We start from the raw sequence: 13115 nt of genomic DNA on the forward strand, positions 1-13115 counted from the left end.
GTTGGAGGTTCGATTCCCGCCTCCACCTTGTGTGTGTGTAGTTTGCATGTTCTCCCCGTGCCTCGGGGGTTTCCTCCGGGTACTCCGGTTTCCTCCCAAAGACATGCATGGTAGGTTGATTGGCATCTCTGGAAAATTGTCCGTAGTATGTGAGTGTGTGAGTGAATGAGAGTGTGTGTGTGCCTTGTGATGGGTTGGCACTCCGTCCAGGGTGTATCCTGCCTCGATGCCCGATGACGCCTGAGATAGGCACAGGCTCCCAGTGACCCGAGAAGTTCGGATAAGCGGTAGAAAATGAATGAATGTAAGTCACTCTGGACAAGGGTTGTCTGCTAAATGTCATAAATGTAAAAAATGTGATGTACAGTACATGTGGTTGCAGTTCTACGGCTCTGTCCTTTGGCTCATTTTAGTTTAGGTTTGATTCACTTCCTTAAGTCAAGACAATTCAGTGTCAAATGACTTTTTCACTGCAACCGAAGCACATTACATTTCACTTCCATATCAGATGTTTGGACCCACACCTGAGTGTGATCGCTGTGTTCTCACCTGTGATCGCTGTGTTCTCACCTGTTTACAAATACATACTACTGTATGTAAATGGTTCGGCAATTTCTGGAGCTCGCTCCTAAGAATTTCGCTCACCATGGCACATGTGCTGTGGTGATGTGACAGTAAAGGTAACTTGACTTGACTTGACTTGAATACACACAGAGGATAAAAATACAGCAAGCGTCCACCAAACCATTAGACCCCAAGGGTTTGGTGGTCTCGTTCTGCTCCCAAGTGAACACTGGTGTGCTTTGTTCGAAGCGAGAAAGCGGTTACATTGCAGGAATTGAACCGAACATGTTGTGTGCTTTGGGTTCTGGTCTTTACAATACAATACTCACTCCAACCCTGCATTGTATTTAAGCATGTTCCAGCACAAACCTGACTTAAAACACCTCAGGGACGTTGATATTGTGCCGCATCTACAGAATGACTCACATGCTTAACATGTTTTGAGACACTGAAATGCTTTGTGTGGTGCTCAGATTTATTGGCATCCTGTTCTCTGTCACTGTTCTGTTATTGTGGGCATTAATTGCACATGTGCAGGTGACTAATTAAATTAGCTCAGGCTCCGAACAGGGCAGGAGGAACACAGGTTAATATCCTGACCGGAGATACAGCACCGTGTTGAATTCAAACCGAATCAGCAGCCAAATTGCCCTCGTTAGACACACTACAGTATCAGTGTGTTTTTCTGCGTATCCAAAGTGTTGTTTTTGGGACATTTTGCCTGAGAGAACAAAGCAAGGTTGAATTTGAATAATATTCGGAAGGAAATAGTTATATAACAATATTATGATAGCTTAGTGTGTTAACCATCTCTCTCTCTCTCTCTCTCTCTCTCTCTCTCTCTCTCTCTCTGTCTCTCTCTTGTTCCCTCTCTCTATCTCTCTCAGAACATTTTTAAATGAATTTTTTCGGTGTTAATCAGTACACCATGCTGACGGCCAATTTTTTTTCACCGAGCCCAGAAAAATCCCGATACCGAGATTGGCAGCATCATTAAAATCACTCTGACACCTGTAATTTCTAACACCTGTAATTTCTAACACCTGTAATTTCTAACCGATTTTGTACATTTCTGCAAAACGTGTTAAGAAGACGACAACGCCCATACAAATACGTTTTCATAATTAGTTTTTTTTACTTAGTTCCCTCAACAGTCTCACTTTTTTCACTTTTTCTTGGAGTCCTCTGTTCTGAAGACTGCTCCAACACTCTGACATGGTGCTTTATAACTCCTTACATAAAGCTGAAAGCTTCAACATATCAGAGATTATATGTTATTGAATAGTAAGTCAGTATTTCAATGGGGTATATGGTAGCTTAGTGGTAAAGGTATTAGTCTAAAGTTGCAAATTTCAATGCCGGGTCCACCTAGCTGCCACGGCTGGGTCCCTGAGCAAGGCCCTTAACCTTCATCTGCCAAATGCTGTAAATGTAAATTTCATAGAATGTGTGCAGGATGTTTGAATCCAATATAACCATTTTTTTCTTTGCATCCTTTTATATCACCAGTTTTTTTATTTCTGCAAATTAATAGTTGGGGGGGCACGGTGGCTTAGTGGTTAGCACGTTCGCCTCACACCTTCAGGGTTGGGGGTTCGATTCCCGCCTCCGCCTTGTGTGTGTGGAGTTTGCATGTTCTCCCTGTGCCTCGGGGGTTTCCTCCGGGTACTCCGGTTTCCTCCCCCGGTCCAAAGACATGCATTGATTGGCATCTCTGGAAAATTGTTGTGTGTGAGTGAATGAGAGTGTGTGTGTGTGCCCTGCGATGGGTTGGCACTCCGTCCAGGGTGTATCCTGCCTTGATGCCCCATGACGCCTGAGATAGGCACAGGCTCCCCGTGACCCGAGGTAGTTCGGATAAGCGGTAGAAAATGAATGAATGAATGAATGAATGAATGAATGAATGAATAGTGTCAACTCTGATATTTCCTCTCTTCTCATCCGGCAAAGTCCTCAATAGCCTTGATAGTGGCATTAACAGTTTTGATAACGCTGACCCCAGAATGTGACAAGTCGACTGAAAAATGCAGACTATTTCACCAGCTCAGCTAATCCCACTAATGCCTCTGCAAAAAAAAAAAAGAAGAAGAAAAAAGAAAATGCATGTTTCTGAGATATTCAGCAGAATCTGATGTAGTCATTACGGAATCATTCAGCTAATGTCAGAGAGAGGATTTATGGATAAAGATTCCGTTTTGCTCATGCTGTAAGAGGGAAATTGGGAGAAAGCATGCAGGCTGTCCAAGATTTCTCTCTGCAGGTTAAAAAGCATAGGGCTTTGAGTCAGTGGCAGAGATGTGACAGAAGGATAAAATGACTTTCGGGGTATGTTTCTTACATTGCACCAAACACTGAAAGCTTAAAATATAGCTACACACTTTTATTAGAGTCTATTAAGCAGAGCTGAAGACAAGAAGAGCCTCAAAATTACATTTAACAGTCGCTGGCTCAGATATTAAAGAATGGATAACAAGCTGAAACAGAATCCAACTTCATGATAAAATTATCCACAAACAGGCTAGTCAAAGACAACTGACTCGCAGGTTCATCTTCTCCATCTTCCATATGCATCTCAATTTACCAAGAAGGAGATTATTTTCAAACCAATCTTACGAGACTGTAGCTTTACATTTATAGTATTTGACAAATGCCCTTAAACAGAGTGACTTAGATTTATTTCATGTACCCAAATGAACACTTGAGGGTTAAGGTCCTTGCTCAAGGGACCAGCAATGGAAGTTTGGCATGTCTGAGATTTCAACTCAGAACCTTCCAATCACTCTCACCCTCACTCATTTTCTACCGCTTATCCGAACTACCTCGGTCACGGGGAGCCTGTGCCTATCTCAGGCGTCATCGGGCATCGAGGCAGGATGCACCCTGGACGGAGTGCCAACCCATCGCAGGGCACACACACACACTCTCATTCACTCACACACTCACACACTACGGACAATTTTCCAGAGATGCCAATCAACCTACCATGCATGTCTTTGGACCGGGGGAGGAAACCGGAGTACCCGGAGGAAACCCCCGAGGCACGGGGAGAACATGCAAACTCCACACACACAAGGCGGAGGTGGGAATCGAACCCCCAACCCTAACCTTCCAATCAGAAATCCAACATCTTACACACTGAGTAGAAATAAATACCAGACTAAGATTTGCCTCATAAAGACCCATTTTGATCGGATGTAATGCAACCAGTGAATAGTGAGCCCCAAACCAAGATTTCATGTAATCAGCCCCAGACCAAAATTTTGTGTAGAATAAACTACCCCAGAATCCAATGTAACAAAGTGAGCCAACCAAGATTTGGAATAATAACCCCCCAGGTCTCCAGAACAAGTCTCCCAAAATGAGCCACAAACCTAATCCAAGACTCTGAGTAATTATACTTAAACGAGGAATTTGTGTAGAAATCAAGACCAAAATGTCAGTAATGAGGCCCAGAACAAGACTTTGAGTAATGATCCCCAGACAAAGACTGAGTAGTGAGCCCCAGAACAAGACTTCACCTGCATCTTCACTCGAGTGTAATCCACCCTAGAGCAAGGCTCTGAGTAATGAGCCCCAAACCTAGACCAAAGCTCTGAGTAATTAGCCTTAAATTATAACTTATCTCCGTGTAGAAAGATTAAGACCAGGATTTTTAGTAAGATTCCCTCAGACCAAGATGTGTGTATATTTGTGTAATATAAACCAGATCAGAAACTACTGTAACAAAGCCAGCCAACCAAGACTCCAGCGTAAGACCCCAGATCTCTACTTCTGAGAAATCATCCCCAAGACAAGACTCAGAGTAACAAGCCCCAAAACTAGACCAAGTCCCAGGTAATTAACCTCAAACTATGTCTTTGTGTAAATGAGTCCCAGAACAAGATCATGATTCGAATACACCAGATCATGTCATGATGTCAGCCAACCATGAGTAGCAAGCTTCTAGATCCCCACTTCTGAGTAATCATCCCCAAAACATGGCTTCAAATCCCCAAATCTAGGCCGAAGCTCTGCGTAATTAGCCCCAGATGATGATTTTGTGTAGAGACTCTGAGACCAAGATTTTAAGTAATAAGCCCCAGACCAAGTCTTTGATTAATGATCTCCAGACCAAGACTTTGAGTAGTGAGGTCCAGACCACGCCATTGAATAATGAGGTATAAACGTAGACTATTTCTTACAAAGACTATAAGAAAAGGGTATAAATGGTCAGATAACGTATATGGAATTAGGTGAGCATTTTATATCTCAACCTTATTACATTTAGCATTTATTTTAATTGGGAAAATGGTGGTACATCTTTGTTTTGGACCATCTGCTGCTTTCAGTCATCCTTGAGTATAATGTGTGATTTGAATCTGTCAGTATTGTAAGACACCACCCCCCTCTCACTAAAGATTTATATAATCTCTGCATTCTTGCCATGTGATAATCAGATTCAGCTCCTTTCCTTACACACAGCTTTCCTCATAGGATTAATAAACATAACCTATTTTTTGGCACATTGAGTCGGGCAACAGTCAACCTCTAAATCATTATTTTAACCTTTCTAAAAGTATGCGTCAAAAAAAGCCAATGCAGCATATGACATTGCTGAGATGCTATTTCTGCCAACATTGGTTAGTTTTGTGTGTGTGTGTGTGTGTGTGTGTGTGTGTGTGTGTGTGTGTGTGTGTGTGTGTGTGTGTGTGTGTGTGTGTGTGTGTGTGTGTGTGTGTGTGTGTGTGTGTGTGTGTTTGCTATCTGGTCAGACTCTGAGTAATGAAAATTGGACCAAGACTTTAACTAACAAGCTTCAGATTCTGAGTATCGAGACCCACATGGAAAATGTGTCTAATGAGACCCAGATCTATAACCAAGTCTATGGTACATTAGTCTCAAGAGGTATCGGGTCCAACTATGGTGTCTTCATTGATGTTTTCAAAGATTCCAAATCTCTTCATTGTTTTGCAGATCTTTCTCACCTCACCTCCAACTTGATAATTAAGTGAAAAGTAAAAATCATGCACTGCATCCCAGCAGACTCTCATTTAGCAGAGTAGTATTATAAGCTCTAAATGATCATGGGTAGAGATTAGCGCATGGGTAGAAGTTTGTTCTTCAGTGATTTTTCTATCTGCTCAGATCCGTTTCTGTCGCCGTGTGTTCTTAGCTTCTTCTTTTCTGTATACTTCCTACAGAGTCGCATGGCAGAGAGTTTGCGTCTGTTCGACTCCATCTGCAACAACAACTGGTTCACAAACACCTCTCTCATCCTCTTCCTCAACAAGAAGGACCTGCTGGCTGAGAAGATCAAGCGCATCCCATTGACCGTCTGCTTTGCCGACTACAAGGGCCAGAACACCTACGAGGAAGCGGCCGTCTACGTGCAGCGCCAGTTTGAGGACCTGAACCGCAACAAAGAGACAAAGGAGATCTACTCACACTTCACCTGCGCCACTGACACCAGCAACATCCAGTTCGTGTTCGATGCCGTCACGGACGTGATTATCCAGAATAATCTTAAGTACATCGGCCTGTGCTAGGACCAGTGGATGGGAGGGGAGACGGGAGAGAGAGAGAGAGAGAGAGAGAGAGAGAGAGAGAGAGAGAGAGAGAGAGAGAGAGAAAGAGAGATAGATATCTGGCTTCCCTCACTTAATTGTTATAGTGCCATGGAACCATGATGAGAACAGGGACAGGACAGGTGCCACCACCTTGATCAAGCTTTTACTCATGATAAGTTAATGGTTATGAATTTGCAACCCGGTATACATGTGTTTGCACTGAATTCACACACACACACACACACACACACACACACACACACACACACACACACACACACACACACACACACACACACACACACACATTTGCTTTTGTTTACTCACAAAAAACTTGTTGGAATTAGTTGTCAAGTACCGGTTTGACATGAAAACACCGGTACGTTAAGACGACAGACACCCAACCAACTCCTGTAACCAATTACTTACCAAACCTCTAAGATAGAGCGAGACTTTCTCATCCGTCCGAAACTCACCGTCCGATTCCTTCTGTCCTGTCCTGTCCCGTCCGATTTACACGCGTACGTCGGAATAAGGTTTTTAAAACAAAAAAATCTTTAAAAGTTTACTTTTTTAAAACAATCATCTTTAATTATACATAACCTACACAAGTAAGATAACAGAAGTCAAAGAGAAAAAAAAGAAAACTTTTCCTTTTGTTTCTTTCCAAAGGTGAAAACTGCCAATGTACAATGTTGAAATAATGCAGCTTTTTACACGCTAACATTCAGATCACCCAGAGAAAATGCTCTTTTGGTTTTCTTTTGGTTTTCTTTTTTTTTTTAGTCTTTTGTTTCCAGCTTGAGAGTAAATGTCTGATTTTCGAGGAGTGATACGTCTGAATATTAAGTGTTTCGTAAAGATCCAAAAGAGACCTAAATAGTGCCAATGTAAATGTAAGTAAATAGCAAACCCACCCAAATCCATTTGGGTTTTTAATGTCGAAATATTCAAATATGCATGATTTTTTTATTTTGTAATTTTGATAAATTTTAGTTTGAATTGTTTACTTATATTTATGATTTTACAAATATACTCCCAACACACCCACCACACCCACACACCCACCCACACACACATATATATCAAAATCAAAGAACACTGTGTACACTTGTACAGCTGTTTTTTTCGAGAGGTATTTATTGAAAAGAGGACTATAAGCATAGACGGTAACTTGTGTCCGGTTCACACTCGGATCCCATACGTGAATATAAGTCAACGATATGCTGGTGATTGTAACAAAACAAAAAAAAAGCAAAACAAAAAGAAACCAAAAAAGGATTTTAAAAAGTATATGAGAATAATAAAAAAAAAAAAGAAAAACGAAAACAAACAAAAAAAAACCCAAGAAGAGAGTCTTATATAAGCAGACGAAACCTTCCTCTTTGTTCTGCCGTCATTTCGAGTGGACGTTGTTCTCAGTATGGTGTGTAAATAGTATGTGAGGTGTTTGTGAGAAAACAAAAAATTAACTGCGTGATCGGCAGAAAAACAGGACCACACCAAACTTTCCTTCTTTCATCCTCGTCCTTCTCCTCTTCGGCTACGATGATGCGCGACCATCCCGTGCTAAGGGCTTCAGGCTTGACTTTACACGATGTCCAATGAATACAAACAGACAAATATTTAAAACAAAGTATAAAAGAACAATAAATAAATATATAAATAAATAATAAAAAGATTATGCAAATGTCTTTCTGTGTTGCGTTTTCTTTCGGGAGGTGAACTCGGATACCGCGGTCGAGGAGTTCGGCTAACAGAATCACGCGAATTAAAGAGATTGGACCCTGAGCCTTACGATGGACTGAGAAACACAGATGGATACTGGGAGAGAAAATCTTGCTGAAATGATTAACATAAACAATAAACACAAAATCAAATGTGCAGAATTACACGAAAAGCCGCAAAAATGAATGACACGAACCACAGAAACCCGAGAACGTTCTTGAAGTTTAGCTACTTTTTCTTTTTAACATAAATTTGTACCATTTCATTTCTTAGGTTTGACCTCTGAATGTTTGAAGCTTGAATTCTACTGCTACGTTATATCCAGTGGTGTAGTCTACGTGATACGCAGGTACACGCCGTATACCCACTAGGAAAGGCCGAGGATTTCCATATACCCACTTAAAAAGCGTGAGCATACGTAACAATATCGTTTTGTGACAGAACTTTCATTCATAAATTCACCCCGTCTGTGTTGCGAACACAGACTGTGGTTGCGATTGCGAATCACTAACGTTTTTGGACCATCGGGGCTTCCGTGGACTGTGACCTGATCTGACGTCACCTGTCAAGGAGGAAAATCAGTTGCTGGGCGGTGTTTTGTGGCGCAAATTAGAAATTAACTAACTAATGTAAAAGAAGATATGAAACGAAAGCAGACCCAAACTAAACTCTGAGTGTTTTCGGAAGCCTGCGCCTAAAGCTACGGCAGCTTCGGGTGACATTTCACCCACAGCCCGAGTACAAATGTATTTGGAAAGCTTTGTAAACTACCAGTTCATTCAGTTCATAATATTCTGTAATGAAAGAGTGTTGGTGATAAAACTGAACAAATGTTTATTGTTCAATCTTAAATGTACATTGGAAATTGACAGCTGATAAAACCTGTGCTCCAGGTCCCATATGCATATAACATTTAAGGCTAAATGTAGCTCTTAAAGGTATAAAGTTCACCCAAAAATGAAAATTGTGTCATTTTTCAAAATATCATCTTTTGTGAAAGAAACTCGTACAGTTTTGGAATAAATTGAGGGTGAGGAAATAACACAATTTTCATTTTTTTTCACTACGGACAATTTTCCAGAGATGCCAATCAACCTACCATGCATCTCTTTGGACCGGGGGAGGAAACTGGAGTACCCGGAGGAAACCCCCGAGGCACGGGGAGAACATGCAAACTCCACACACACAAGGCGGAGACGGGAATCGAACCCCCAACCCTGGCGGTGTGAGGCAAACGTGCTGACCGCTTAGCCACCGTGTCCCCCTTGTTTTTTTATAACACAATGTTTGTTGAAAAATAAGAATGAATTCATTTAAACTTGAACATTCACATGGTGTCCTTTTTAGTAAGACTTTAAAATTAGTTCTAGATATGAAATAAACAGTGTTTTGTCTTTGATTCTCACCTCTGTGTTTGATTTTACTCTGGGTTTTAAAGAATCCACGCTAAAATCATGCTGGATGTAAAAACGATGAAAACGAATAGTGTTAATGATCCTCAATTCAATCACGTGGAACCGAATTAAACATCGATTTAAGTCAATTCAACAAGCTCTTTTCTTTTAGTGTGCAGTGGACTGGAGTAGCATCCAGGGAGTGTTCCTGCATCATACCACATCACTTACTAAAGATGACTAAATGAATGAATGAATAAATGAAGCAGAATCTTTGCCATCCTATTCCTTTCAAGGCAAATTTCCACACCCAGACGAATGAATTTTAAATGAAAATTCCTTCTTGCTGGAAAATTCCAGGCCTGTTATTCCATCTGGATGAGCAGCCTCTGTGTTTAAATGGAAGTGCATGGTTTTTGCGTAAGTCTGTCTTAGATTATTCTGGGAAGCCTCCACCCCTCTGCTGTATTCCGATAACACACACACACACGCACAGAAATACACACTGTGTCTGCGTGCAGTCCACTTCGGACACCCTTGAAAATCCAGCAGCCCCGGCAGAACCGGCAAACAATCAGGGCACTAATTAAGTGTGCAATTAGATTATTCTGAAATTGATGAAAGTCTACAGGGAGTTTGTACGCGTTGAAAACAACAGCGTACTGTACGCTTTCAACATACCACAACTGGTATGCTTCATTAGGACAAGGAGACATTTGGGACGGTCACACATTCCATGCCAATTAGCGTCCAAACCTTGGCCGACCCCCGTCGCTGTTTACAGAAAGCCTCATTGTTTGCACTGAAAAAGAAAAGCAATGTGTTGCGAAACTGCTTGCTGAGTCGATCTGGATGAGAGAAATATCTGTCCACCTCTCACTACGTTCAAACAACATTGGCCTTTCAGCGTCAGTGACAAACGTCTTAAGAAATATACAAAGCATAAAGAAACGATAGACTGAGGGATAGCATGGATCGTTAGCCATAAACCATGTACTCGTGTTGTGTATGTTTGCTGTATGTGTGTGTGTGTGTGTGTGTGTGTGTGTGTGTGTGTGTGTGTGTGTGTGTGTGTGTGTGTGTGTGTGTGTGTGTGTGTGTAGGTGTGTGTGTGTGTGAGTGTTCACATTGGATGGCTTGAGTGAAAAGTTGTGCATCATTAAAGCTCAGAAAATATGTAGAATATTTAACACTGTTTTTGTAGCCAATGTGCTTTTTCTGCTTTAGTTTGTTCCTCTTGGCAACGACTTGAGGAACTTCACAAAATCCAACAACAAATCTTTCTTGTAGAGTTTATTTACTCTGATTAAGGTCAATACCCATGAAGGTCACTGACAAAACACTGGCATTGATTTGAACTTTGACACTGCTAAATCGAACAAATGAGGTACATAGAACTGGCGGCCATCTTGGATGTTACTTCCTCACTGGACCTGTTTTTTTAAGTCTACAGTCTAAAGGTGTAAATGTACTGGATGCGTACATGAGTGTATGTATAGCTCTGCTTCGCACTTTAGGACAGCTGATTGACTGCAAAATGACATCATAAATAATAGATTTATATAAATTTGGGATTTTGGGGCACATTTTGCATGATTTTGGGGCAGATATTGCATCTCTTGGTCAAACAATTCATTTGAGGCTAAATTTCCAATTACCTGTTTAATTCAGTTTTATTTGTATAGAGCTTTCAACAATGAGAATTTTTTTTTTAAATGTACACATTTTTTTTTTTAAATAAAATGTATATTCATCCCTAATGAGCAAGACAAAGTTGAAGGTGACATGGAATTTCTTTTTAATGAAAAGTAGAAGATCATTAAATAATTTTTTTTCATTAAAAAAATAAAATAAAAAATCACTTTTTTTGTAAAATAAACACTTTATAGGGTATATAATATGAAATATGATAAGCCAAATATTAAAATAAAAAAGATAAAATATTAAGTATAATTACAGAATAATAACACTAAAGACAATCAGGTATCTTGTTGTATGTTTACATTTCCAATTAAAAAAATGATTAAAAAAATTGATTCAAAACCAAATCCATTTCTACTCTTTTCAATATGTTGCAGCATTAAAAATGTGTTGTTTTTCAGATACCAGAGATCCACTATTTTAATTACATTTTTTGCTGGTGTCTTCTTGGCAATGCCCTTTTTTCAGTAGGGTAGTGTTCAATTTTAAAAGAGAAAATATGTGTCTATAATAATAATAATAATAATAATAATAATAATAATAATAATAATAATAATAATAATAATAATAATAATAATAATAATATATTATTATTATTATTATTATTATTATTATTATTATACTACTACTACTACTACTACTACTACTAATAATAATAATAATAATAATAATAATAATAATAATGATAGTAATAAATAAATAAATAAATAAATAAATACATAAATAAATAAATAAATAAATAAATAAATAAATAAATAATAATAATAATAATAATAATAATAATAATAATAATAATAATAATAATAATAATAATTTCTGCATGTCTTATATAAAGTTTATAGAATCACATGACTGGATGTTGATATGAATGCAGAAATGGTTGTAACATCAATGTTTTCATCAAAGGATTAATAACTGATTATCATGAGCAGGATGCTGTCTGTCTAATGTGTTCCCAATAAGAGCATTGATTTACTACAAAATATGTTCCTGCTACATAAAATGAGTAAAATTACCTAAGTACTAAAAGCCATTAAGATCTGCTCCAATATAATTATACTCACACGAGCTGCTGTGAGTCGTAGTGAATGTTTTTTATATTCAAGGAGCTTGGTCAGTTTAACAGTGCAGTGGGAAATGTGCTTCTGCCCACCTTGTGTTATTTCTCCAGCCATAAAGATGACCTGCTGTGTGATGAAATACAGCCCAAATCTCGTGGAGGGAAAAGAGGATGGCTGTTTACAGTGACAATAAAACTGAATGAATTAAAATGCCAGGCAAGAATGAGCCACTCATGGCTGGTGTGAGGCCTTGTGATTGTCACAAGCAGCGATGAAGGAGAAACAACAAAAACAGGCAAAGGGGAAATTATGCTCTCTCTCTCTCTCTCTCTCTCTCTCTCTCTCTCTCTCTCTCTCTCTCTCTCTCTCTCTCTCAAACACACACACACACACACACACACACACACACTCACGCTCACACACACGCACACACATACATACACACACAGACAGATTTTCCTTTCCATGTGAGGACCATCTCCTGACATAATTGCATTAACTCAGTTAATTAATGTATTCTCTACACATTATCTAACACCAAAGCTTAATGCACAAGAGAGTCAGGTGAATGCAGGTTGATTGTGCAATGATGTGAAAAATGAACAGAATTGCAAAGAGAAAAGTTTTGATGCAGTCAACAATACTACAGTACAAATATTACAGTGAACATTACTAAAGTCTACAGTACTACAGTGAACAATACTACAGCAAACAATACTAAAGTCTACAGTACTACAGTGAACAATACTACAGTGAACAATACTAAAGTCTACAGTACTACAGTGAACAATACTACAGTGAACAATACAGTCTGCTATACTACAGTAAACTTTCCTCAAGTGCATATGAGTGCCTGGCACACAAATAGGGTTTAACAATCAATCAGCACCCGGGTGAATCTGTCTATGTGAAACATCTAGTCAGAGTAGGATTCTAATCATTCAGCAGACCACAGACTCCTGCAATGCAAGGGAAATGCACTGGGGTCAGTGGGGGAGAATAAGTGTGTCATTATTGATCTGAAAGAAAATGCAATCACGCCCATTCGTTGTGGTTATTTTATGCACATTTGCTTTGAGTGCTCATTAGAAGAGTGGTTGTTGGCTTAGGTGCAGTCCAAA

At 39.5% G+C, this 13115-nt stretch overlaps 1 protein-coding gene across 2 annotated transcripts in view; it reads left to right on the top strand.

Annotated features, from left to right (window-relative positions):
• The window catches only part of gnaz (guanine nucleotide binding protein (G protein), alpha z polypeptide), a 59891-nt gene extending 52087 nt beyond the window's left edge, over positions 1–7804 (top strand). For both annotated transcript variants that reach the window (XM_027175399.2, XM_027175400.2), the window contains exon 3: positions 5745–7804. In XM_027175399.2, coding sequence (XP_027031200.1) covers positions 5745–6089 — 345 coding nt within the window. In that variant the 3' untranslated portion in view covers positions 6090–7804. The remainder of the gene's footprint in view (positions 1–5744) is intronic.
• The last annotated feature ends 5311 nt before the right edge of the window (positions 7805–13115 follow it).

This window comes from Tachysurus fulvidraco, chromosome 20, assembly GCF_022655615.1.
Source record: "Tachysurus fulvidraco isolate hzauxx_2018 chromosome 20, HZAU_PFXX_2.0, whole genome shotgun sequence".
Lineage (NCBI taxonomy): Eukaryota > Metazoa > Chordata > Actinopteri > Siluriformes > Bagridae > Tachysurus > Tachysurus fulvidraco.